At 45.4% G+C, this 25,325-nt stretch overlaps 2 protein-coding genes and 1 long non-coding RNA gene across 4 annotated transcripts in view; 2 read left to right on the forward strand and 1 right to left on the reverse strand.

Annotated features, from left to right (window-relative positions):
• ADHFE1 (alcohol dehydrogenase iron containing 1) overlaps positions 1-14,699 on the forward strand; it is a 58,125-nt gene extending 43,426 nt beyond the window's left edge. For both annotated transcript variants that reach the window (XR_004972509.1, XR_004972510.1), the window contains 2 exons: positions 7,757-7,812; positions 14,622-14,699. The gene's annotated coding sequence lies outside the window, so the exon portion shown is untranslated. The remainder of the gene's footprint in view (positions 1-7,756; positions 7,813-14,621) is intronic.
• Positions 1,872-25,087, forward strand: VXN (vexin). Its single transcript, XM_036338406.1, has 6 exons — positions 1,872-2,008; positions 7,757-7,812; positions 14,622-14,772; positions 19,568-19,629; positions 22,310-22,407; positions 24,462-25,087. Exons 1-6 carry the CDS (start codon positions 1,942-1,944, stop codon positions 24,643-24,645), a joined length of 618 nt encoding a protein of 205 aa, XP_036194299.1. The 5' UTR covers positions 1,872-1,941; the 3' UTR covers positions 24,646-25,087.
• LOC118670905 lies at positions 2,002-18,446 on the reverse strand. Its single transcript, XR_004972511.1, has 3 exons — positions 18,190-18,446; positions 3,965-4,103; positions 2,002-2,156 (listed from the first exon to the last, which is right to left on the reverse strand). It is a non-coding gene; the product is annotated as an uncharacterized LOC118670905 (long non-coding RNA).
• Positions 25,088-25,325: the final 238 nt, after the last annotated feature.

Raw genomic sequence — 25,325 nt, forward strand, 5'->3', positions numbered from 1 at the left:
CAATAAAAACATATTAAAAAATATTGAGAAAAAAAGACCAGCTCCACTCCATGCTCACTTGAGAGGAGGTGAGCATCACTCACCCAGCCTGATTATCCCCCTGCAGATGCAGGGTAAAAGTTCTAGCTGGGAGAGGGGAGCAGTGCTCTTACCTCAGCCCATACGTGGTGCGTCTGTGGTGATGTGTGCAAGTGGGTGAGGGCCAGTGGGAGAGACGAGGGCTTGGAGATGAAGGTAGTGTTGCAACACAGAGGGGTGGTATGGGAGATTGAGAAAGAGCATAAAGAGGTAGAGATCAGGGAGGGAAAGAGTATTGCCCTGACTTAGTTTCCCATTTCCTGCCAGTCTCACTCAGGCCTAGAGTCACTCCTGTCTTGTGGTCAATGGGATCCCTCAGTCTCCATCAGATAAATCTCCTTTTTGCTCAAGTTTAAGTAGATTTTTGATCATTTTCAGCTAAAAAGAGTACTGTGTAAAAGATGTCTCTATAAATTTTATAACCTCTACAGTGGTTAAATATGGATGTTTAAAATAATGTAATATTTGGAGGAATATCTAGTGTATTAGAAAGCAAGATCCAAAATTATGTTAATAATCTGAAATTATGTTAACAGACTGTAGGTAATAAAACCAACAAGATGAAATTTAATAGAACTAAATAAAAACATCTACCTTTACATTTTAAAAAATTAAGTACGGAATTAGGGTGAGCTGATTTAGCAGCATTTTTTAAAAAATATATTTTTTTATTGATTTCAGAGAGAGGTAGAGAGAGGTGAGAGATAGAAACATCAATGATGAGAGAGAATCATTGATCGGCTGCTTCCTGCATGCCCCATTTTGGGAATCAAGCCCAAAACCTGGGCATATGCCCTAACTAGGAATTGAACTATGACCTCCTGGTGCATAGGTCAATGCTAAACCATTGACCCACAATGGCCTGGCTGAACTAGGTATTTTAATCTTGGGCAAATTACTCAATTTCTTCATGTCTTACTTTTCTCACCTATAAGGTGGCAAAAATAGTCTTATTTGGGTAGTTGTAGACAGTAAATGAGATTCTATGTCAGGCTTCCTAGCTCTTTGCAAAGTTGAAATGCCAACTCTCTTTGTTAATATTATTATATCATTATCATTATCAATATGAAGAAGTAAATCTATACTGTCATGAAAGGCAGTGCATTAGGACATAACACACATATGTTTCAACCTTATTTTTGTGTATAATATATGCAATATACAGGGTAAAATATAGCCACCCTGTAACTGGGCACCTTGAGTGTGGGGTCACTGCTTGTTCCTGCAAGCACCTGAAAGGTTGTACAAGGAGATGCTAAGCACAGAGCTCTCTAGAAATGTCAGCCTTATTGTGCACTGGTGGGAGGCGAAAATGCTGTGGAGAAACAGTCCTTTTGCTTAACATAGAAATTTTGAAGGAAGCCAAATTAATACATGACAAGTTATTGAATATCCAGTTCTTCTGGAGCGAAAAGAAATAAGTGAAAGAAAAAGGAGAATTGCTGTTACCGAAGATCACGTTTCCTTTTCGGTGAAATTCTCCAGCCAAGCTTGGCGCTAACCGAGTAGGCGATTTCGCTTCATCACTTCACAAAAGACTTCCAAATTCACTGCTGCAGGCAGACACGGCAAAATAAAAAATGTTAAATACATCCTGGCTGGGAGGGGACTGAAGCCTCCACGCTCAATCAAAGGTTTGCAATAATAGGATTCATAAAAAAAAAAAAAAAAAAAAAAAAAGACAGATGGGATTAGAAAATGTTGCAGTGAAGACTGAAACGAGATGAGCTCACAGCACCAGCCTGTCTTTTGTGGACCTGCACAATGATCCCCGAGCCAGACTGGATTAGGAAACCTTGCAACTAGGGGTTCACAGAGAGGCCTCCGGTTCTCAGGCACGTTAGGGGAGAGAAGGCTGACAGGATGCATCAGATTTATAGCTGCAGTGACGAAAATATCGAAGTTTTCACCACTGTGATTCCTTCCAAGGGTAAGTAAAATTGTCCTTGACTGTTCCCTTAATGAGGCACCTTTTGCTGGAAGGTGAGGGCCATCACGTGCTGCTTTACTAAGGTTCCCCCTCAGGTCTCTGAGCTCTGACTGCTTCTCGGTTTTGATGATATTTGTTGTTGTTGTTTCTGAAAAGGAGGGACATGGGTAAACATCAATCGTTGAGAAACAATCCATGGAGGGGAAAAGAAGGACGGTTAAATATTCCTGTCTCACTTAACTCGGTACTGCAACCCACTAAGCCAAATGGAAGTGACAGCAAGCCATTGCTGGAGGAAACAGAGGTGAAGACAAAATTCCCTGCGCAGCTAGAAAGATTCTTTCATCTCCTCCAGTGAGCAAGTGGGTCCCGAAATGAGAACCAGCTGCCTCACAAATCTGACTTCTAACTGTGCAGTGAGCTATGAGGAGAAATACTCCCCTCAGTGACCCAAAGTCCAAGGAATTGGTCAAATAATGCCCTAACCCTGGCTGGCCTCTATACGTACCCCAGGGCCACACTCCCAAACTTAACCTGGAACTAGCGCCACCAAGAAGTGTGACTTTGTCAGCCCTTGTCCTCTGAGGCCAGTGGTGTCAAGTGGGTGTCAAGTAGAGGGAGGGGCTTCAAGTGAGAGCTCAGATGATGGCAGGCGTCTGTTGACTAAACAGTTCCCTTGCCCCCTCCAAACCTCTGTCCTCTCTCCTGCGGCCCCTGCTCTGTCCCTGCAGCCCCTGACGTGCTGGGAGAGTCCAGGACTCCGGCTGAGCCCTGGTCTCATTGTCAGACTTGAATGAAGTGGGCTGGGTGTTTGCTGGTGTTGTGACCCTTGTTCAAACAATTCCTTTCTTCTTCCCTGGGCCCTTCCTGGGGGGAGGGGGAGCGGGGAGGGGGGGGGGGTACGGAGGATAAGTTCAGCCTGGCCACAAAGAGACAGCCAGCAGAACGTAAATTAAGCTTTAGACACCTATTGCCAAAATGCCAGAGAGAAAAGGAGCTAGGAGGCAGTCCACATGCAGGAGCTGGAACTCTCCCTGGAGACTGAAAGGTACTTGGAGAGGCGAGGTGGCCAGGACCCGCTGACCCAGCTGTTCCACTTCTCTCTCAGACACAGATGCTCACGGCGGTGCTGATGCTATGACAGCGAAACTGAAAAGAGCCTAAGTGTCCTTGAAGAGGGGAAGGGGTAAAATGTGGTGTCATCACACTACGCAATACTCCACAGTAGTCAACAGCAATGGACTAGATCTGCGTGTATGGACATAGGTCTTGAAACATCATGTTGAGTGAAAAAAAAAAAACAGGCTGAAAAATTATATATGTATGATAACAAGGACTAAGTTTGGAAATATAAAACAATACCATATATTGTTTATGAGCACATATTATGAGAAAAGTGTGAAAACGTAGGCTGGAAAGATATGGATAAAATAGGTGATCTTAGTATCCCTGGGGAGGGAGGGAAGACAGAAGGGGCCTAAACTTGCCCTCTAATTTTTTATTACTTTTATATGAGAAAGAAACAAATTGGAAGGAAATGTTAGTATGTCTATTTCCTGTCTTTTTCTCCATTTAAACATTTTTAAAGGGAGAAAAAAATCAAAGCCATATGGCTCTTTTTAATTAAATTATTATGCAGCTCAGGAGCAATATCATACTTCCCATGAATAAAATTATTCAAAAAAGGACCTTTGACTTCATGTGCTTAGCATAGTGGTCAAAAACTGCCACTACTTCTGCACTGTGTGACCTTGGGCAGGCTACTTAACCTCTCTGGGCCTGAGTTTTCACTTTTGTAAAAGGGAGAACTAGAACTCATCTCCCAGGGTTATGATGGGGAGGGGGGTATGAGATATAGAGAAATTATATAAAGCATCTAGAACAACCCCTGGCATGTAGTGAGCACCATTAAGCACATCACTTGCAAAGTGATTCCCATTTTTATTCCATACTTACAACAATGAATATGTTAGGTCAAAGGTAAATATTTAATCCCATATTCCTTTCTTGCCATTTTTATTCACGGACATCTCATGATGTTAAACCAAGTATTCATTGGTATTCGTGCACATGTCACTGGTTAGGAAGTCGTTGTCTAGAAAAAGAGTATTTGTAGTTTATATTAGACCAGAAATGGGAGATGTCTGCCTCTTCCTTCTTCTTGTTTTGCATCTTGCTTCTCTAAAGCCATCAGGCCAGAGGGTCCTCAGTGAGAGAAGACAGTGCAGAAATATAGGTTGGTTTGATTTCATCTAACAAGGGTTATAGCCCTCCCTGTTATGCCCTTTCCCAAATGCTAGTGTTTAGTCCTGCGTATTCAATGGCCAAAGACCAAAACATTTCAGAGCACAAGTTCAGCCACATGGGCAGTGCTGCCTAGTGGTTAAGAGCATAGGCCTTGTTCCACCATTGACTGTGTAACCACAACCCTCAGTATCTCCATCTATAAAATGGAGAGCAGCTATGTCCTTGCTGGGTAGCTCAGTTGGTTAGAGCATCGTCCCAATATGCCAAGGTTGTGGGTTCAATCCCTGGTCAGGGCACATACAAGAATCAACCAATGTATGCATAAATAAGAGGAACAATAAAATTGATCTCTTTCTCTCAAATCAATAAATACTTTTTTAAAAAATGAAGAGCACCTGCCTCACAGAGTTGCTGGGAGGTGTGAATGAGATATGGCAAATAAGCCATCCACCTAGTAAAATTTCATGGGGAGTTATTATTACATTTATTTTTAAAAATATATTTTTATTGATTTCAGAAAGGAAGAGAGAGAAACATCAATGATGAGAGAGAACCACTGATTGGCTGCCTCCTGCAGGCCCCCTACTGGAGATCAAGCCCACAACCCAGGCATGTGCCCTTGACTGGAATCGAACCCGGGACCCTTTAGTCCAGCCGTGGGCAAACTACGGCCCGCGGGCCCATTTGAAATGAATAAAACTAAAAAAAAAAAAGACCATACCCTTTTATGTAATGATGTTTACTTTGAATTTATATTAGTTCACACAAACACTCTATCCATGCTTTTGTTCCGGCCCTCCGGTCCAGTTTAAGAACCCATTGTGGCCCTCGAGTCAAAAAGTTTGCCCACCCCTGCTTTAGTCTGTAGGCGGACACTCTATCCACTGAGCCAAACTGGCCAGAGCTATTGTTACATTTATTATTGTTGTGTTATATCTCTCTTTCCAACACACATGTATTGGGTTCAACCTAATAGTGATTTTTCTTTTTAGCTGAGCCATCTTAACACCTCACAAAAATGTTATGAAGTTTCTTAAAGTATTTTAAAGGCACTTAAGTATTTTATGGCCACAGCAAATATTATGGAGTTTTTTAAATATTTTAAAGGCACTGAACATAAAACAAATCTGTATGTAACTAAGGACAAGTATGTCTTTTTACTTTCTGGAGAAAGAGAGACCTTTCAAGGAAAGGTTTCATAGCCACAATTCACAGTAAATACAAAAGATAAAAACTGTGGTTTTACCAAGAAGTTATACCAGCAGCTATTTCCTGGGGCACACCAGACTGGGTTTAATTCTGGGGTGAATAGTACCACAGCGTTCAAAATAACCTACTTGGAGATAAACAATGATGGGGAGGGGTTAGTTAGTGAGGGGAATAAGGGAAAGGGGAAGTGGAGAAAACTCCAGAAAGAGACACTCTAATGGAATGCTATAGTCTCTACAAGTTATCACCTATTCCTCCCACCAGCCCTCATCTTGCAGAGAACGAGGAACATCATAATAACCACCATTAATTCCTGGGAGCTTACTCTTTGACAGGTGGTAGGCCAAAGGCTATATTCTAGTACAAATTAGTTCGTTTAATCCTTACCGCAGCCCTCTGAGGGAGGTGTAATTACCCCTAATTTACAGATGAGGAACGTGAGGGCTTAGAGTGGATGAGTAATATCTCCTAACTGGCAAGTGGTCAAGTTCAGATTCACACCCAAGTGAAAGGAGTGCGGAGCCCTGGCTGCTGACTGCATGCCTGGTGGTGGGTGTCATGGCTGCACAGCACTCCTCTGATCACTGATCTGACCGGAGGCAAGAGGTCCTTTCAGGTGTAGGCAGGTCGTGACGGGGTGGGATTTCGGTTCCAAGTAAACCATTCTAGAAGTAATGTGGGGAAGAGATGCCTGGGTGTCTCCCTTTTCAACAAAATGCACACCTTTTCTCAACCAACTAATTTTTTTTATGGTTAATTGATTTTTAAAGCTTTTTATGTGTGTGGCAAAATATACACAATATGTAATTTGCCATTTAACCATTTTTAAGTATACAGTTCTGTAGCCATTAGAAAATTAAGATTGGAGTGTACCTACCACCACTCTCCATTTCCAGAACTTTGTCATCATTCCTAACAAACTCTGTACCCATTAAACCAGCGATTTTCAACCTTTTTCTTCTCATGGCACACATAAACTAATTACTAAAATTCTGTGGCACTCCAAAAAATATATTTTTTGCCAATATGACAAAAATAGGTATAGTTTTGAATGATTTACAAAAACAATAATTAATAATAATAATAGTAATTACCTACTCTTTTTGTTCCAAAGTGACTTTTTAAAGAATCAGGTGCTTAAATCCTATATAATAAAAAGCTAATATGCTAATTAGACCAAACAGCAGAACAACTGTACAGACGACCTTATGGATGAAGCCAGGGCTGCAGGGTCCAAGCCCCTTGCACAAATTTCGTACATCAGGCCTCTAGTTTGTATATAAGGATTTCTGGTACCAAGAATTAACCAATCAGATGCAACCTTATTATGCAATGGGACCAATAAGATGCAACTCTGTTATATGACCTATATATTTTTGGTTCAAGACAGAGCATTCACGGAGGGTGGAGGGATTGAGAAAAAAAAGAAAAAAAAACAATAAACTTCTAAAAAAATTTTTTAAAGGAAGAAAAAAACTCATGGACACAGACAGCAATGTGGTGATTGCCAGGAGGACAGAGGGTAGGGGGAAGTGGAAAGGGGATAAATGGGATGGTGAACACACAATACAGTGTACAGATGGTGTGTTGTGGAATTGTGCACCTGTAACCTGTATAATTTGTTAACCAGTGTCACCCCAATAAATTCAATATGAAAAAAAGGGGGGCATTCACACCAGATGACTGTTATTGTCATTTTTTCATTTAACAATCTAAGGGAAAAGAGGTCGGTACTCCTGACTAAATAATCATGTAGAGCATGTTTTAAAAATTCTTGTGGCACACCAGTTGAAAATCCCTGCCTTAAACTCTCTATTTCTTTCCCAGCCCCTGGAAACCTCTATTCTACTTTCTGTCTTTATAAATTTGATTACTCTAGGTATCTCATATAATGGACTCATACAGCATTTGTCCTTTTGTGTCTGGCTTATTTCACTCAGCTTAATGTCTTCAAGTTTCATCCCTGTTTCAACATGTATCAGAATTCGAGTTCTTCTTGAGGATGGATAATATTCTACTGAATATATAGACTACATTTTATTCATTTACTGGTATCTGGTGACGGACATTTGGGTTGTGCCCACCTTTTGGCTATTGTGAATAATGCTGCTGTGCACTTTGGTGCACTCAACCAAGTAACATCCAAAATTGCAGTTGCACCCTGCCTCTTCTTCCCAGGCCCCGTCCTCTGCCCCTCCCTCACCCCAGGTGCAAACCCTCTCAGTTTTGTTACTGTAGCTATGTCAGCCTCACGGGTACTCTCTAAAACCATTCCTTTATCTCTCTTCACAGTGTCCAGTCCAGCCAGAAGAAGAGTCAAAAGCTCGCAACACCTCTTGACCAAGAATGTAAGGAAACTTCAGTTTTGATATCTCTATTGACTGTTATTTGAAAAGCATTGTCTAGCGTCTTTCTCTCTCTCTCTCTCTCTCTCTCTCTCTCTCTCTCTCTCTCTCTCTCTCTCTCTCTCTCTCTCCTGCTCTCAATATAACGAGGAAGGTTTCCTGTAACCCATGTTGTTGTTGCTGCATTCTCCCGCCTCCACTTAACCAAAATAATTGACAAATGTCAACCAGACAGAACACAGCTCTGAATTGGACCCCTCAATTCAGCCATTTTTCCCAGACACAGAGAGTAAATCTCCTTTTGTATCTACTGTGGGGTTTTTTCTTATTTAAACAGAGTCCAGGACGTGGATATAGCACCCTAACCTAAGTATTCTCCTATTATTGGCATTTGTAATGTTCCATTTTTTTTCACTGTTATAAACAGCAGTGCAATGAGTTTATTTGTACAAAATACTATTTTGGGGATTAATTCTTTGGTGCATAGGCCTCAAAGTAGAATTAACAAGTAAAAGGATAAGAATAGTTTCATCTATCTATCCATCAACTCATTCATTCATCAGTCCATCAAATATTTGCATTCCTATTATGTGTAAGGGACACTGAGCTACATGGGGAGAAATAATAGTGATTTTTTTTAAATGGTTCCTGCCTACCGTTTTGTCACATATGACCAGGAATTCTGAACAATTGCCAGGCTTGCAGCCAGGCTTTGTCATTTACCTCCTGCCTCACCAACATTGGCTTTAATTTTCTGTATGACCTTTTGCTACTTTAGTAAGCATATGCATTACCTTATAATTAGTTTACATGTCTTTAGAGAATACTGGTGATGAAAATTTCTCATTTTATTTACAGACTTCTTTATATGCAAGTTGTCAATATCTCTCTGTACTTTAATTTAAAAGATTTATTTTAACTCCTAATTTTCTTCTTGGTTATACTGGAATTTCTATTTCTATCACAATTTTTCATAGAGCAGCATTTTGATTTTCTAAGTATCTCAATTTTTAAAAACTTATTCTCCATTAAAAAATAATTAAGTGTCTTTGGAATGAGATGGGATTTAGTCGTTGTTTTTATGTACATTTATTGTTTTTGTAAATCCAGAGCAGTATATGCCCATTTGAAACATTATGCCCTGGCAGGTGTGGCTCAGTTGATGGGAGCATTGTCCGATACACCAAAAAGTGACAGGTTCAATTCTTGGTCAGGGCATGTACCCAGGTTATAGGTTTGATCCCCAGTGGGAGTCAGTTGATCAATGTTTCTCTCTCTCCCTTCCTCTCCCTCTAAAATCAATTTTATTTTTTTTATTTTTCCTCTTTTTTAAATTTCTTTATTGATTAAGGTATTACATATGTGTCCTTATCCCCCTATAGTCCCCCTCATGCTAAAATCAATTTTAAAAAATTGAAACATTATGAAGATAGAAAATATAGTATTAATAAGTCCTGAGGAACTGTGGAACACAGTAGTTAGGTCTGTAGACTTAGGAGTCAGACTGCCTGGCCTTAAATTCTAGTTCTATGCATTTCTAGCTATCTAGAACATATTTTTTATATTCTTATGAAAATGTTTTAAGGATATACTCATAGATATTAAATTCTGGGTTATCAAATCAACATATGTGCTCCTTAAACTTACACAATTTATATATCAATTATGTCTCAATTAAAAAAAAAAAAAAAAAAGGCCCTAGCTGGTTTGGCTTGGTGGATAGAGAATCGGCCTGCGAACTGAAGGTTCCCAGGTGCTATTCTGGTGAAGGGCACATGCTCAGGTTGCAGGCTCAATCCCCAGTAGGGGATGTGCAAGAGGCAGCCGATCAATGATTCTCTCTCATCATCGATGTTTCTATCTCTCTCTCCCTCTTCCTTCCTCTCTGAAATCAATAAAAATATATCTTTTTAAAAGAAAGCGATCAGCCGAAGCCGGTTTGGCTCAGTGGATAGAGCATCGGCCTGCAGACTGAGGGGTCCCAGGTTCAATTCCGGTCAAGGGCATGTACCTGGGTTGCGGGCATATCCCCAGTGGGGGATGTGCAGGAGGCAGCTGATCGATGTTTCTCTCTCATCGATGTTTCTAACTCTCTATCTCTCTCCCTTCCTCTCTGTAAAAAATCAATAAAATATATTTTAAAAAAATAAAAAAAATAAAAGAAAGCGATCAAAGTATATGAGCACTGAAAAAAGTTATATAGTCATTGCCAAATTCTAAGCAACTGTGTTTTAAAAGTACCTTTACCAGAACACCTGAGCCAATACTGTATGGTATCAATGTTGTTAATCTTTGACAGTCTAACGGGTGAAAATATCATATTGTTTTAATTTGCATTTCTTTAATACCACTCATCTTTTTATAAATGTTTTTTTTAACTCCAGGTTCCTTACACGTATCTTTTGCCCATCTTTTTCTGACAGTTGCATATCTTTTTAAAATAACTTTTGCAAATGTTTTATATAGTAAGAAAGAAAGGGGATTTCAATGGATGGAAAATTTCTTTGTTGTCGTGGGCCCTGAAAACTTAAGCCCACACACTAGTAGAAAAACGCTCCTGCCTTTTAAGAATTAGTGGGTGTACCCAGGAATAGAAGGGGCAGCAGTTGTTTGTAGGTAATGCAGAGTTTAAGTTTCACAACGGACGTTTCAGTCAAGGCCTTGAGTTTGGCATTACCTTGGATTTGAGAGAACCACAAATCATTCATAACGCAGGGATGATCCCTTGGGGATTAGGAATAGTTCGTTCTCAACCAAGTTCTTGGATTTCTAACCTTAAACGGTGTTCCTGTCTGAATCACTCCTTACACCAGTATTAACTGGCTTTATAAGGACAGAACACTGGTTACAAAAACTTTTAAAATGGAAATAAATCACTACACTTTCTAGGGCTCTAGGGAAGAAAGTTCTCAGGGGACTTAGAACCTAAACAAAGGAGACAATTCTCAATCGTGAAGGTGAAGCCACATGGACATGAGATACACAAAGCCAACAAAGCATGGGCACAGCCTCTTGGAATATCCCGTTGACTTCAGCCAGGCACTGCAGACCGTGCTCTCAGGTTTCCTGGGAGTGGAAAATTTTGAGAAAGACTGCTATGTTTATGGTTTCTGACTTCCCCTCTCTAAAATATTTTTACTCAGAGAAAAAAAAATGACTCAAGTATATGAATACATACAAAAATTGCTTTTGATTAAAAAAAAAATCAGAAGCTAGGGTCCTGTCTTCAAATATACAGTCTTCCTCCAGGTGAGACAGCCTCCCAATGCCCTCTGCCCTTTGAGCTCTCCTCTGAATTTCTGATTTCCACTCACAGCCTGACTCATCCTTTGCTTATAAAACTCAGCCCCAGCTGTACAGAACGTTCAAATTAGGAAAGACAGGAAAGGTCTCTTAACCCACCAAAGACGGGGAAAGAGAGGCCCAAAGAAGAAAGAATTGGCTCTGATCTCGTTTCCTCATCCAGTTGGCCCTCTTCTCCCTTTGAGTTCCCGAGAAAATGATTCATATCTTGCAACTGCTCTGGATGTACCAATGTTTACGACTTTCTCTGTCCTGAAGTTCTTATTTGTGTCTATTCTCCCTCCTTTGGCTACCATGTGGATGTCAGCTTCCTTCCTTTACAAATATTTCTTTCCTTTCTGCACCATCCTTGGTGTTACAGTTTCCCCTCTCTCTGGACTCCTCTGAAGTTCCTTCTTTTTTTTTTTTTTTTTTTCCTGAACCCAGAGCACAGCCATATATTGTTCCTTCCCTAGACTCTCTCTCTGGTCTTTTCCCCGCCCCCTTGGATTTTTAGGCAATTTTATTGACATCCTGATCAACCTGATGCCACCAACATTATAAGAGTAGCTCAAAGGAATGAATTTACACGAAGGTGTGGGTCAGTTAGGAGTCCCAGGACAACGGAGGCCCCGTCACTGTGATTCACAGCCCCTTCATAATAAGCATTTGGGCACCATCCAGGAAAGATGGAGAAATGAGATTGCAAATGTCACATTCTCCCCAGATTGTAACCTTGTGGAGGAGGGATTTGTCTGGTGATCTGCTGGTTTTTCAAAATGCACTGAGCAATCAGTTGCACTGGAAAATTCTTATCTGGCTGTAGGCACTTCTGTGGGTCTGACAAAGAGCACTCAGGAGTCATAAAACTACAGTTCTTGTCCTGACTCTGCCCCTGACGGATCCGTGACCTTGAAGGGACATGCCCCTCTTGGTGGCAGTTTCCCTATGTGTAAAATCAGGGAGTTGGGCTAGAACATTGCTATGGATTCCATCAGCCCCAAATCATGATGATTCTCCATCACCTAAGTCTTACCTGTCTTTCTAACTCCCTGTTTTCACATCCCATCCCCTGCTGCCAGTTCCCCATCTTACCTGTGTACTCAGGGTGCTAAAGAGCCCACTCTCAGATCAGTTTGTCCTAAGACCACCACCCATAGCAGCAGCAGAAAGCCCAGACTGTGTCCTACGGGCCAGAAAATAAACCAGGCTGTCAGGAGGACACAACCATCCGTTCAGCTGTCCATTCCCTGGTGTGGGCCCTAACACAGCCCTGGAGCCCTCTCAGAGCCTCTGTTATTGTGGGAAATGAGAACCAAGTACAAGCCAGCAACAAAAGGGAAATGCTGTGAGCTGGGCCCCTCTCCTCCGTCCTTTCCTGCATCCTTTCAGAGGGATTGGAGAAGATACCCTGAAGAGGCACTTGGCCCTAAGTCAGAACCTGGGAAGGAACCAGCCTCATCTCCACCCCCAGGAAACCTCCTACATCTAGTGATGGGCTGAGCCGCTATGCCTCTCTGCTCGCGCCCTCCCCAGTCTCTTCCCCAGCCCACAGTGCAGAGAAGGGATTGCGGAGGTGGCGGTTCTTGTTCCTGACAGGGAACCTTTGCTCCCCTTTTCGGAGGAGGAAATGCTGGGTCTCTCCCCTGGACTCCTCAGGCTTTCACATCCTGCCTTACCTTCTCCATCTGCAAAGTGGCTCTGAAAACACACCAGTCCTCACTTCCCCTTCCTGAGACAAATGCCAAAAGGATGAAAATAAAATGGGAGGTCAACAGCAGAGAGCCCTACAAGTGTCAGGCTATGAGACTCGGGTCTTTCCTATTCAACCCGGAGATTCATATTCTGGGGGAGGGCCCTTAGGTCAAACAGTCCATGTGTCCAGGGGGGTGGGGCTAGCATTACTCCTGGGAAGTCCAGTATTCCAGGCAACACCGTGGCAGAGCACAGTGCTAGAAGGAAGAGAAGGAGGAGAGCAGAGGGGATGTACATGCAGGGTGCTGCGTGCCGGACCACCCACTGCGGAGCCTCACAGCCCCAGTGTGCTGGTGCCCCGTGCAGGGTGCTGCTCCCAGCCTGCACGGAAGGCTTGCTGAAACAGAAGCACCACCTTCCACAGTGCCCAGAGCAGAAAGAGGACTGGTCCCAAGTGCCCCTGAATGATCAGCTTTCTCCAAAGACACAGAATACATAAGTCCGGGTCCTAAAAGGGGCCTGAACAGAGTTCATGTCCTTCCCTAGATAAGATCAAATTTGGGATATATTAATTTTCTAAGCAAAGGACTATCTGTGGTAAACTGAGGCAAAGAGTGTCAGCTGCCCTTATTTTCCTCTGTGGGAGACATGAACTGCCCTCAGACACTGTAGATCAGGGGTCCTCAAACTTTTTAAACAGGGGGCCAGTTCACTGTCCCTCAGACCATTGGAGGGCTGGACTATAGTTTAAAAAAAAAAACTCTGAACAAATTCCTATGCACACTGCACATATCTTATTTTGAAGTAAAAAAATAAAACGGGAACAAATACAATATTTGTATTTGCATATGGCCCGCGGGCCATAGTTTGAGGACCCCTGCTGTAGATAAATACAGGAATGGGCAAAGGTAGACTTACAGTTGCGAGTATGTGAAACACAGGGTTTATTCTCATATTATTATTTATTAATTTGTAGTTTTCCACGTGAACACCTACTTTTGCCCACCCCTGTATGTGACATGAACTAAAAAAGCAAGCTATGCTCTTAAAATTTCTACTAGTGACAGGAGGCACTTACATACTCTGCCCCAATACAGCAAGGCAAACAGGGATATCCCTTTCCCACATTACCACAAAGTGTCAAAACTGGGGGTTGGCCTGGCCGGCGTGGCTTAGTGGTTGAGCATCGACCTATGAAACAGGAGGTCATGTTTCAGTTCCTGGTCAGGGTACATGCCTGGATTGCGGGCTCGATCCCCAGTGAGGGGTGTGCAGGAGGCAGCTGATCAATGATTCTCTCGTCATTGATGTTTCTATCTCTCTCTCCCTCTCCCTTCCTCTCTGAAATGAATAAAAATATTTTTAACAAAACATTTACAAATCTGGGAGTCAGTTGGGTCCCAAGTCTTTTCCCTAAGTCTTCTCTCCTCATGGGAACAAAGGCATCCATTTAGCTGCAAAGACCATAAGATCACAATTTTCAGGGCTAGCCTCCTTTCAAATAACCCGTCCTGTTGTCAGGCCAGGGTGCAGGTGAGCAGCCCTGATTTTTGGCCTGATGGCCCAGGATCCTAACTCTGTGACGGGACTGCTGGTGAGGGACCTCCGAAGCCCTCGTTTTCCTGCACCCCTACACGTCCTGAAGTTCAGTAAACAGCTGTGTCTGGGCTGTTTGCCCATGTTTCCTCGCTGTTCCTCGCATTCAGTGGAGTAAGGATGGCTCCAAAACGTGCATGTCGGCACAAGGTCCATCTGCAGAGCTGTAGTCCTGGCCTGGGCCATGGATCCCTGGATCTGATTTGGGGAACAAGCTGACTGTCCTTCCTCCTCCCCAGGTGGTGATTGACTCGGACCTGTACGCTTCCCGGCCCCTGGAGCTGCTGCCACGCCGCACTGACCGCCAAGCCTGTGAGGGCCCCAGGTTCAGCCGACTCCACAGCTCATGGCAGCCGGGACCCCACCCCCCCAAGGCTCCTGCCAGACCCGGTATGTGCACTGACCCTGCTCGGGGTACTCCCTGGGGGACCATGACTCGCTGAGAGCAGCAGCTGCAGTGTCTGCGTCCTGGCTTGTGGTTTGTCTGACTGCATCGTGGGCCTCCCTAGTGTCCTCGGTCACGCCAGGTGAGCAGAGCACCTGTGGTGTGGGGACCACGCTTTTCCCCCACACATGCTTTCCCGCTCTGAGTGCACCTGCTCTCAGACCCCCTCTACAGCAGCCCCACACACCTCCCTGCCACCTGTTAAACTCGCTCTGGTGTGTGTCGTAAGCAAAGATGCTTTCAATCTACCATCTTGCTCCCCAGGAAGCCCTGCTGGATTCAGATGAAAGTCTTTATGTTCTGGGGAGAGAAAACCAGTGTAGTCATGACTCGCATAGCAGAAGAAGCCTGCGTTATTGATATTATAGGCAGTGTGTGGGTCATTATACAGACTCTTCGTAAACTACCATCTTAGGATCTCACCATCTTACATTACTTAGGCTATTTCAACAATCTATGAAAGAATTCAGGGACAAACTTGTTTTGAAAGCTGGAAGCAGTATAGTTGTACCTTTCACGCTGTTTATAAATGGCTTCCACCTCAAGCAGTGAAACGGGCATCTTCCTCTAGCTCACTGAAGTCTGTGATGGTATTTTGCCTTTACTTGCTGGTGTAGGTTATTTCTGTTATGCCCACAGCCTACAGTTATTCATATTTTAACTCCAAAAAGACCTAATAGAATGTCTGGTATGTCTTTCTCAAAGCCTTGGTGTGTCAATAATTTTGTATGTTACAAGAACTGAAATAAGACTCAATTGAGTATGTCCCTTCACCTATCCATCTTTTCTAAGGCTTCTTTGATCTAACACCCTGATTTTTTTTTTATGATTCTACTATAGGAATGCATTAAGCATCTATATTCTCTAGTGAAGTGATTACATACATACATATGTCTGTAGAGTGAAAGCATTAGGAAAACCACAATCTGCCTTGCAAATTAAGAGAAGATCAATTTTTCTCTGTGTCTATATATAGGTGGGTGGGTGGGTGCAGTATGTGTGTAGAAGGAGAAAAAGAGAATATCTTCACTACAAAATCATCAAGTGAATTTAGAGCCATGTTTCTCAAATTAATGTGCAAAAGAATCACCTGAGAACCTTGTTGTTATGCAAATTCCAATTCAGTAAGACTGAGTAAGGCCCCAGATTTTATGTTTCTAATGATGCTGAAGATTTTGGCCTGAGGACAATAAATTGATTAGCAAGGATTTAAAGATGATTTAGTGGATGGTCCTCAAAGTGGAATCCTCAGAACAGCTGAATCATCTGGGAACTTGGTAGAAGTGCAAACGTTGGGTCCCACCCTAGAGACTGAATCAGAAATTCTGGGGTGGGGCCCAGCAATCTGTGTTTTAACAACACCCCCCGCCCAGGTGATTCTAATGCTCACTGAAGGTAGAGAACCACTGGTCTGTTGCACCCACCCCTGCCAATTTACAGAAGAGGAAAATGAAACCATGGAAACTGTGTGACCTACCCAAGGTCGCACTTCTCATTAGCAATAGAACTGAGATTAAATCTCAGCTCTCCTCCCCCGGAGAATAATGTCTTCCCAACTGTCTCGTATGAGGGGACACTTTCCTTCCCTTCTAAGTAGCTTATGGAAGCTTAGGCAACCCAAGTCAGTGTTTTATTCAGAAAGAGGAGAACAGTAAGTTATGAAATGGAGAGAATCTGCCTAACATGTGACACTCAGTTCAGGCAGGGAATGTGCTAGTCAGGTTCAGAAGGGAAAAAAAAAAAAAAAAGAGTGAGCTGGGCGTTGATGCAACCTTCAGCTCCCGAATCTGATAGATTCTAGAGGGGGTGGGAGAGAGGGAGGGTTTCTGAAACAAAGCCAGACCCAGTGCTCTCCACAGAAGGGCTTGGCACCGGCCTCGGGCAAAGACTCTTTGTAAACTACCGTCTTAAGATCTGTCAGAGGGATCTCAGATCTGGGGACTTGTTTCTTGTCTGAGTTATAGTGGAGGCTCCTGGATGCTGTAGGCTTCTCACGTGGGAGAAAGATTCCCTGAGGAATCTTGGAAATTGCGGGGACTCTGAAGGCAGAGACCCAGCTGAGAAACGCTCTCACCATGAGGCCTTGAGCAGGTGAGCCTCAGGTGCCTGGAGAGGGACACCCTACCTCCTGAGCCGGGAGAACTGGTCACCTGTGGAACCTCTCCACCAAGATGTCCTGAGGCACCTCAGAATCAACCTTTTCAAATGGAACTCATCTTCCTCATTCAAACCTCTCTTCCTTTCTCAGCTGGGGCCACTATGCATCCTTCAGGCAAGCCACTGGGATGTTTTCCCTAACACCCCTTTCCTCCCCACCCCCATCCCACCCACCACTTCACACACTGAACACTGACAGTGTCAGCTCCTAGATATGGCTCATCTCTCCCTCTTGGAACCTACCTCCGGCTACCTGGACTCGGTGTACCTTCATCATCCATTGTGTGTAACAGCCAACCCTGACCTTCAGTTCCCCCTCCCTCCAAGAGGCTACCGGAAGGGTCCTTCGAAAGCCGAAATCTGCCGATACCATTCCTCTACTTTAAACACTGCGTCCTTGCCACCTGCAACCACCCATACCATGCCCAAGGCCCTCCAGGACGTGTCCTCTGCTCACATCTCCAGATTCACCTCCTGTGACACTCCCGTCCCTGCCAGTCCATACACAGAGCAACCCTGAGCTGCTGTGTAATCCTGTGACTACTCCCTTATTCACTATTTCCCTGGACCTTTGCTGACACTCTTCTCGATTCAGATTGCCCTCCCTGTGTCTGCCCACCTGGCACACTCCTCCCAGACTGAGTTAAGGGGTCCCCGGGTCCTGCAAGATCAAAGAGGGCGGTTTGCCATTCCCAATATCATCTTTACCGGCTTCGTCCAAACTGTTATGTATTACTAAAGCCTCAACATGCTCATCTAGAAAGGGGATTATGATGACACCTACCTGTCAGGTTTGCCGTGAGAATTAAATCAGACAATGTGTATGTGTTTTACACTCAGCACAGTGACTGACACAGTAAATACTCAAAAATATGCGTTGTTATCATTACTGATGCCAGAGCACTGAACATCATGGTTTTGACCTTGGTAGTCTTGTAACTTTGTTTAATTGGCATGGAGATGTTTTCCTGAGGAAGGTGCTTTGTTGCTATATGCTGTGGGTGATAGGATCGGGCTCATCGGCTGCCCCAGGGAAGAACGCTATTGAAAGTCAAATTCCCTCCCCACCCCAACCCCTTTACCTCCCCAGGAGATCCTTCAGCTCAACACCTGGACTCTCCGAAGCTGCAGGCTTCAGAGTAGAAATTACTCAGAAGTAGGTGGGGCCTTGGGGATAAAGGCATAGCAAGCAGGTTCTCACATACCTCCCAGATAGCCAATGTCTCAGGACTCCGAGAAGCTCCATCGTTCCATCACAGGCAGGACTTCTCTGCTCATTTTCACAGAGGGGTGTCCAGGAGCAGCAGGGTAAATGACGGATCCGGGATCCCAGCCGTAAAGACTTAATTCTTGATAACCTCTGTGATCTGGCGCCTTAGGAAGGAAGGAGGGGCTGAGGGCACATTCTCCGAGCACCTATCTATTAGAGCTCAGCTCCTGCCCCTGGAGGAGCACCAGTGGTGCAGGTGATCCTCTCAGCAGTTGCCCTGCTGCCTGATCCTACTGCCCAGTACAGGGCCTTTAGAAAGTCCCAGCTTGTCATAAAATAGAAGGAGATCTTACCTTTTGCAACAGCATGGATGGAGACTCTAGTGGTCGGCAAACTGCGGGTCAGCAAACTGCAGCTCACGAGCCACATGCGGCTCTTTGGCCCCTTGAGTGTGGCTCTTCCACAAAATACTGGCTCTTCCACAAAATACCGACTTCTGCGCATGGGCCACACTCGCACTGCACATTTCAATCGCACTGTACGTGCGCGCCCATACGTGGTATTCTGTGGAAGAGCCACACTCAAGGGGCCAAAGAGCTGCATGTGGCTCGCAAGCCGCAGTTTGCCGACCACGGACCTAGAGGGTAGTCTGCTAAGTGAAATAAGATAAAGACAAGTAGCATATGATTTCACTTATATGTGGAATCTAAAGAACAAAATAAACAAACAAAAGAGAAACAAGGAACAGATTGACAGCTGTCAGAGGGGAGGGGAGTTGGGCTGGGTGCAAAAAGGTGAAGAAATTAAGAAGTACAACAGTCACAGGGATGTAAGTTACAGCACAGGGAATGTAGTCAATAATATTGCACCACGACTGGCTGTTGTGCCTCAGTGATTGAGTGTTGATTTATGAACCAGGAGGTCACAGTTTGATTCCCGGTCAGGGCACATGCCTAGGTTGTGGGCTCCATCCCCAATAGGGGGGCATGCAGGAGGCAGCCAATCAATGATTCTGTCTCATCACTGATGTTTCTATCTCTCTCTCCCTCTCCCTTCCTCTCTGAAATCAATAAAAATATATTTTAAAAATTAATAAATAATATTGTGCCGCGATAACTATATATGAGTATATAGTTATATATACTTGAAACTTTGGAGGGACCACTCTGTAAAGTAAATGATTTTCTAACCACTGTGTTGTACATCTGAAGCTAATGCAGAAGAATATTGAATGTAAACTATAATTTTAAAATATTACATATAAAAGATAATTTTTTTTAAAGGAAGAAATTCCTGACTTTGATAATTGATGCAGACCCAAGGGAGGCAGGACAGAGCGCACTGGGTGACATGTCTTTCATTCACCTTTGCAGTGGGGACTGCTGAACCCAAACCATCAAATCTGTGTGGGAATCGAGCCTATGGAAAGTCTTTGGTGAGTCTCTCAGCCTGGGTGGCTGTGCCTTCTCTGTGCTAAGATGAGAGACCAGTGTCCTTTGGGCCAGTTCTGAGGGTTGTACAAAAGCAGGCCCGAGGGTTCTTTGTTCCCGCTGTCTCACTGCTGCTGTCTTTCTTGCCAGAAGTTCAACTCTTAGGAAAACAGAAGGTGTTACCTAGCATACATTTCAAACATGGGTGGGGGGGTAGGGAGGAGGGGAGGAGAGAAGCATGTTTATGCTGGCCCCTGCCAGTTGGAAATGCCTGACTAATTCCCAAGGGCAGCTACAGGGGAAAGAGATATAAGAGGTCTCAAGCTTCATGAAAACACCGAACACCAGTCATCTCAGGATGGGACGCGATGTACAGTAGGGACCAATACCTGTGACAGAAGAAGGGTGGCAGGCTTGGGCACGGCCACACGGGTATGACCCCTCCCAGTGGGAGCTGTGGGGCAAGTGTTGCCCATCTGGTTTGGTCCAAATGGCCAGCCCTTTATGTTTGCTCCTCGCCCTGTCAGAGCATGTGGGGTGCCCCAGGAGGGCATTGCCTCGGACGATGTGGCCCTTCTGAGACATGTCTGAGGGAGCTGAGAACCCTCTGTCGCCTGCCCTCCCACAATCCGGCAGCTTGTCCTTTCACGAAGAGGGACCATTGGGTGGCTCATGTCCAGGTCTAGCTCAGAGTCACCCTGAACTCCTGCATCTCCCTGTGGGCATGAACACGGGCACCCTCTAGTTAGCACAGTAGGGGGTGGGGTCATGGCTGGAGGCGAGGTTGGCTCGAGCAGCCTGTGCTTAATGAGTATCAGCCCTCAAGATTCATGGACTGTGCCATCTGAGGACAAGAGACCCGACAGATTGTCTGGCCCAGCCTCTTGTTTTTATGGAACAAATTGTACAGAGAGGTGAGTACTTCGCTCCTGGTCTGAGAGGAAATCTAACCTGAGTAGCTCATCTAAGTCACCCCTATCCTAGGAAAACCACACAACGGGCAGGGATGGGACAAGCCATTTTGTCAGGAGCCCCCTGTCCCAACCTAGTACCAAGGGAAATAGAGGATGGCTGGGCCATTGCTACAGAGGGAAGGCTGTCAGGCTATGACTGCTTGAACAGTTGGGCTCAGCCAAGCCCAGGGAAAGACTGACGCTAAAGGGAAGAGGGGGATCACAGCCTGGATCACCGGCCCCCAGGTCTGGGGCTGGGCTCGGACAGTAGCTGCAGCTGGAGGCCAGAGCAGGTTGGGATGGGATAGGGTGGTGATGGGGACCCAGTTACAAAAGGGGGTCAATAATAATGCAGAGGACAGAGGCAGCAGGCTTGGCCCTTTCCTCTGGGCCTGAGACAGTGGGGCTGGGGTCCCACAGCTCATCCGAGACTGGAGAGCAATTCAGAGCTCACACGGCTAAACCGGATTCAACACTGAAATGGGACTGAGGACAGTGGGGAAGAAGGCGAGTGGGTAGATGTTCCCGGGGCTGTTGGCATGATGGGGAGGGAGAGCTCCCTAGAGGCCACAAGGTGGCACAGTAACTCTGCCCACAACCTCTGGCCGGCTCAGGAGAGAAGGGGGAGGTGAATCATGTTGTCCTCAACCTGGAATCTCTCAGCAGTTCCAGGAATACGGTGACCTTGCGCCTTCAGTGGGCCATGGGGTGGAGGAACAAAGCACAGCGCATGACCATTGACAGAGCAAACTCTGGACTTGGCCCAGGTTAGGCCACCAGTTAATTTCTACTTCACTGCATGTTTCACCACCTCCTTTAGAAAAGCTGAGTAGGGCCACCAAAGGCTTAAGTCCCAGGCCCTGCCTCATTCTATACAACCTTTCTGGGGACTAGGATACTGGACAAACATATGAAACAAGTAGAGAACCATAAAAAGATAGAACTGGTGGTATGCAGTGCTGTGGGCACCTAAGGACCAAGAGAAATCAACATGGGCCACCAGCCAGATGGAAGGCTTCCTGGAGGAAGTGAGCTTGAAGGGCAGGCAGAGATGAGGCTCTGCCCAGAGAGGGAAGGAAAGGCCCAGTGACGATGAGGAGCTGGGCATGAGCGTTGAGGAAGGCAGGAGTGGCCCTGCATGGGGGTGACAGAAGGCGGAGCTGCATAGGAAAGGTGGAGTCGGCTCTGCAGAGCCTTGACGAGCAGGTGCAGAATTGGCCTCAGTCTACCCCGCTGTGGAGGCCCTGCAAATCCAGGAGGGGTCTGGGGTCTGGCTGGAAACAAGGAGGCCCCAAGGTGATTGGCCCTGAAGGCTGCAGCAGAGGAGATGGAGAGGCTGGCAGGAATCTAGGCAGTATTTCAAAGCAAGAACCTGCAGGGGTTGACAACAAAGGGGACACCGGCAATGGGAGTGTGAGGGGACAGAGTTCTCAGGTAAGATTGAGTTGCTCTCTCTCAAGTTTCTTCTCAAATTGGGGTCCTGGGGCTATCAGCACATAGGAACTTTTTAGAAACGCAAATGCTTAAGCCCACATCACACCTACTGAACCAATGCCCAGGTGGGCCCAGCATGGAGCTAACAAGCCCTCCAGGGGAGTCCGATGCCCACCCAAGTGTAAGGACTGTTGCCCTGGGTTCGTGGTGGTTCAGTGTAGCCATTCCCCTTTCAGTGGCTCCAGCGTTGGGACCATGGCCACATCCTCACATTCTCTTCCCCTTCCTCACAACCCAGATTCCTCCGGTGGCCCGGATCTCAGTGAAGGCCCCCACAGCTGTCCTGGAGGCGCCTGCTCCCAGCGGCTCTGACAACAGAGCTGTTCTGACAAGAGGGTAAGTGCCGGGCCTCCCCGCCCCGCCCGCTGCCTGCGGGGCGCCCCACCTGCTCCGGACCCTAAGGCAGAAGAGGAACAGGTGGCCTGGTTGACAGACTCTCAAGATGCTAACACGAAACCCATGCCAGCTGCAAATGTCCTCTTAATGAGGACACTAACCCTGGGTAACTGTTTCTCTAGGATGAAGCTAAAGCGTGTTTGATGGTTTCCACTTCATTAACGCCGCTCTTTAGACTTGGAGAACTGTCATTTGGAGGATTTGGGGTTAATTAGATAAATGTAATCACAGGCCATACTCAGAGCCTCCCCTAGGCAGGCTGAGGTCAGAAATGCCTCCTGAATTGGGTTCATGGCCCTTGCCCAAAGGTAAAAAAGTACATAAGGTCAAAGGTTTCAAACCAAATTTATCCCCCACCCCTCCCCCGCCACGTTACTGTTACCTCTGATCCAGGGGCCAGCAGCTAGAGTCCCAGGAGTAATCCCCAGCAGCCCCCTCCCCGCCTTCAGTGGTACACTAAGAAGGTGGTGGGCAGGAGCCTGAAACTCGGTTCACCTTGTCCATTTGTGTCCCTTCCACCGTCCTCCATGCTGCAGGTGGCAGTCACGTGCTGCTGCTTGCCTGGCACGCTACTGCCTTGCTGTGACTTCAGGCAAGTTATTCAGACCTCCATGTCCTCGTTTATTTAAAAAAAAAAAAAGGCAAACAAAATCTGGGGATGTAGCCCTCTGGAGGGGTATTGTGAGAATTGAATGAGATAATGTATAAAGAGATTAGCATAAACCATTGCTATCATTTTTCAAGAAACTTACAATTTAGGAGTTGGAAAGATACATACTCAGGACTGTTTTAGGGGCAGATGTGTGGGGAGCCATGGGCTAAAATATCAACCCCAGTGGTTCACACCTTGAACGCTGTGGGAGTCTAAGGGGAAACAGGCCAGTTCAAAACCCTTCTAGATGAAAGAAAGCCATCCAGGAAGAACTATAAAAACCAAGTCACTCAACATATTGGGACCTAAGTATTGAAAACTAAGACAATCGTTTGGATTGTATAAGTACTAGAAGCAAATTGTTCTCAGCAACAATGGCTTTTAGTGACGGCTGGAGTCAACCAGTAAAAAATTACTACAATGCAACAAAGGCTGACCTTACCAACCCATTTCGCTGCATTGCAAAGGTTCTAAACCAGTGGTTCTCAACCGTCCTAATGCTGCGACCCTTTAATACAGTTCCTCGTGTTGTGGTGTCCCCCAATTTCATTGTTACAAATTAAACATAATTAAAGCATAGTGATTAATCACAAAAACAATATGTAATTATATATGTGTTTACCGATGGTCTTAGGCGACCCCTGTGAAAGGGTCGTTCGACCCCCAAAGGGGTCGCGACCCACAGGTTGAGAACCACTGTTCTAAACGGATTCTTTTCTCTAAGTTCAAACATTTTCATCGCAATTTGCTCCTAAACCCTGGCTATTGACAAGTAAGGCCATTTCTTTCATGTAAGGAGAGAAAGTGAGGAGAAAAGGAACATGTATGGAGGCCTACAATGTGCCAGATGCTTTATTTTCTCATTTTCCTCCTCACAAAAGCCCCAGGAGTTAGATGAAATCATTCCCACTTTGCACATGAGGACACTGAGGCTGGTTGAGGTTAAGTCACTTGCCTGACATCACACAGTACATGGGGTGGGGGCGGGGGGGTTGGGGGGCGGGCAGGATTCAACCCAATAGCCAATGCTCTGGGAAATCCACTCAGCAAAATCAATCGTGTGGAGATGGGAGGGGTGGGCAAGTAGAACTTGGAATAAGAGCCGAACTTGAGGCCCATAAACGAGCGTGGCCAAGGCCACCTCCTTCCCTCATCCTATTGGCGGATCCCCCAGGGGGTGTCGTTCCTGCATGGGGCCCAACAGTGACCCTCCCTCCAGGTCACAGGATGTGTGAGCAGAGGAGGAATAAGAGCTCAGGCTACCATATGCTTCTTCAGAGCAAAACATAAAAGTCTGGCTCAGGGAAGTGACTGCCCTCCCCACACCCCGACTTTTCTTTAGTTCCAGGCATCTCAAGAAGATGACTGAAGAGTACCCAACCCTTCCCCAGGGAGCAGAAGCCTCCCTACCACTGACAGGAAGTGTGTCCTGCGGCATCCCCAGCATCCTCCGAAAAATGTGGATGAGGCATAAGAAGAAGGCTGAGTACGTGGGAGCGACCAACAGCGCCTTTGAGGCCGACTAAAGGTGACCTTCCCAGGTGCCAAAGGTCGCTGCACAGAGGGAGAACGCTGGATTGGAATGGAGCCTCAGTGCTAAAAATGAACACATTTACCTCTGCAAGTACCTGGTACAAACACATCATACCATCGTCCCTCACTACCCAATCACCCAGCCTAGGAGGCACAAAAGGAACTTCCCTCAAAGGCAAAAGAAGACGGTTCCTTCTTAGAATCGCTTAAGCCCCTGGCCTGACAGTGACTTTGGAAGATCATAAGTTTATGTCCCCATTTTTAAGCAAAACCACACCAAAATAAAATTGCCCCAACCCATTTTAAAGAGCCCCCAAGGAAGGAAGCAGGTGATTCTTCTGTCTTCCTTGTGAGTCATTCTCATATGTGTGATTTCTGTGTAAATGTAAGAGCTTGATGTTTGAGGCACCTGGAAACACGATGGTTCTTACTCTTCCTGGTATCACGTTTATTTCATCTTGACGAGGTAGGCTTTTCAATGACAGAGCACTAAATATTTACTTCGTAGGGCAAATATCCGATCCAGAGTATCGTCAACATGGGTTTTGAGGATCATCTGGCATGACTGCATGAATTCGCTATTCTTTTATGTGCAGTTTTTCTATAGAAAAACAATTAAAAATCAAATGTTGAGTGCTAATGTTTTCTGAAATGGCATAGTCTAGTCACTAGT

Source organism: Myotis myotis, unplaced genomic scaffold, assembly GCF_014108235.1.
Source record: "Myotis myotis isolate mMyoMyo1 unplaced genomic scaffold, mMyoMyo1.p scaffold_m19_p_16, whole genome shotgun sequence".
Classification (NCBI taxonomy): domain Eukaryota; kingdom Metazoa; phylum Chordata; class Mammalia; order Chiroptera; family Vespertilionidae; genus Myotis; species Myotis myotis.

Excerpts from the sequence above, each read along its gene's own strand:
- VXN (XM_036338406.1), top strand. The coding sequence starts at position 1,942 with ATGCATCAGATTTATAGCTGCAGTGACGAAAATATCGAAGTTTTCACC. Across the intron at positions 7,813-14,621 it reads AACACCTCTTGACCAAGAAT|GTGGTGATTGACTCGGACCT; the intron begins GTAAGGAAACTT and ends CCTCCTCCCCAG. Across the intron at positions 22,408-24,461 it reads AGAGCTGTTCTGACAAGAGG|TTCCAGGCATCTCAAGAAGA; the intron begins GTAAGTGCCGGG and ends ACTTTTCTTTAG.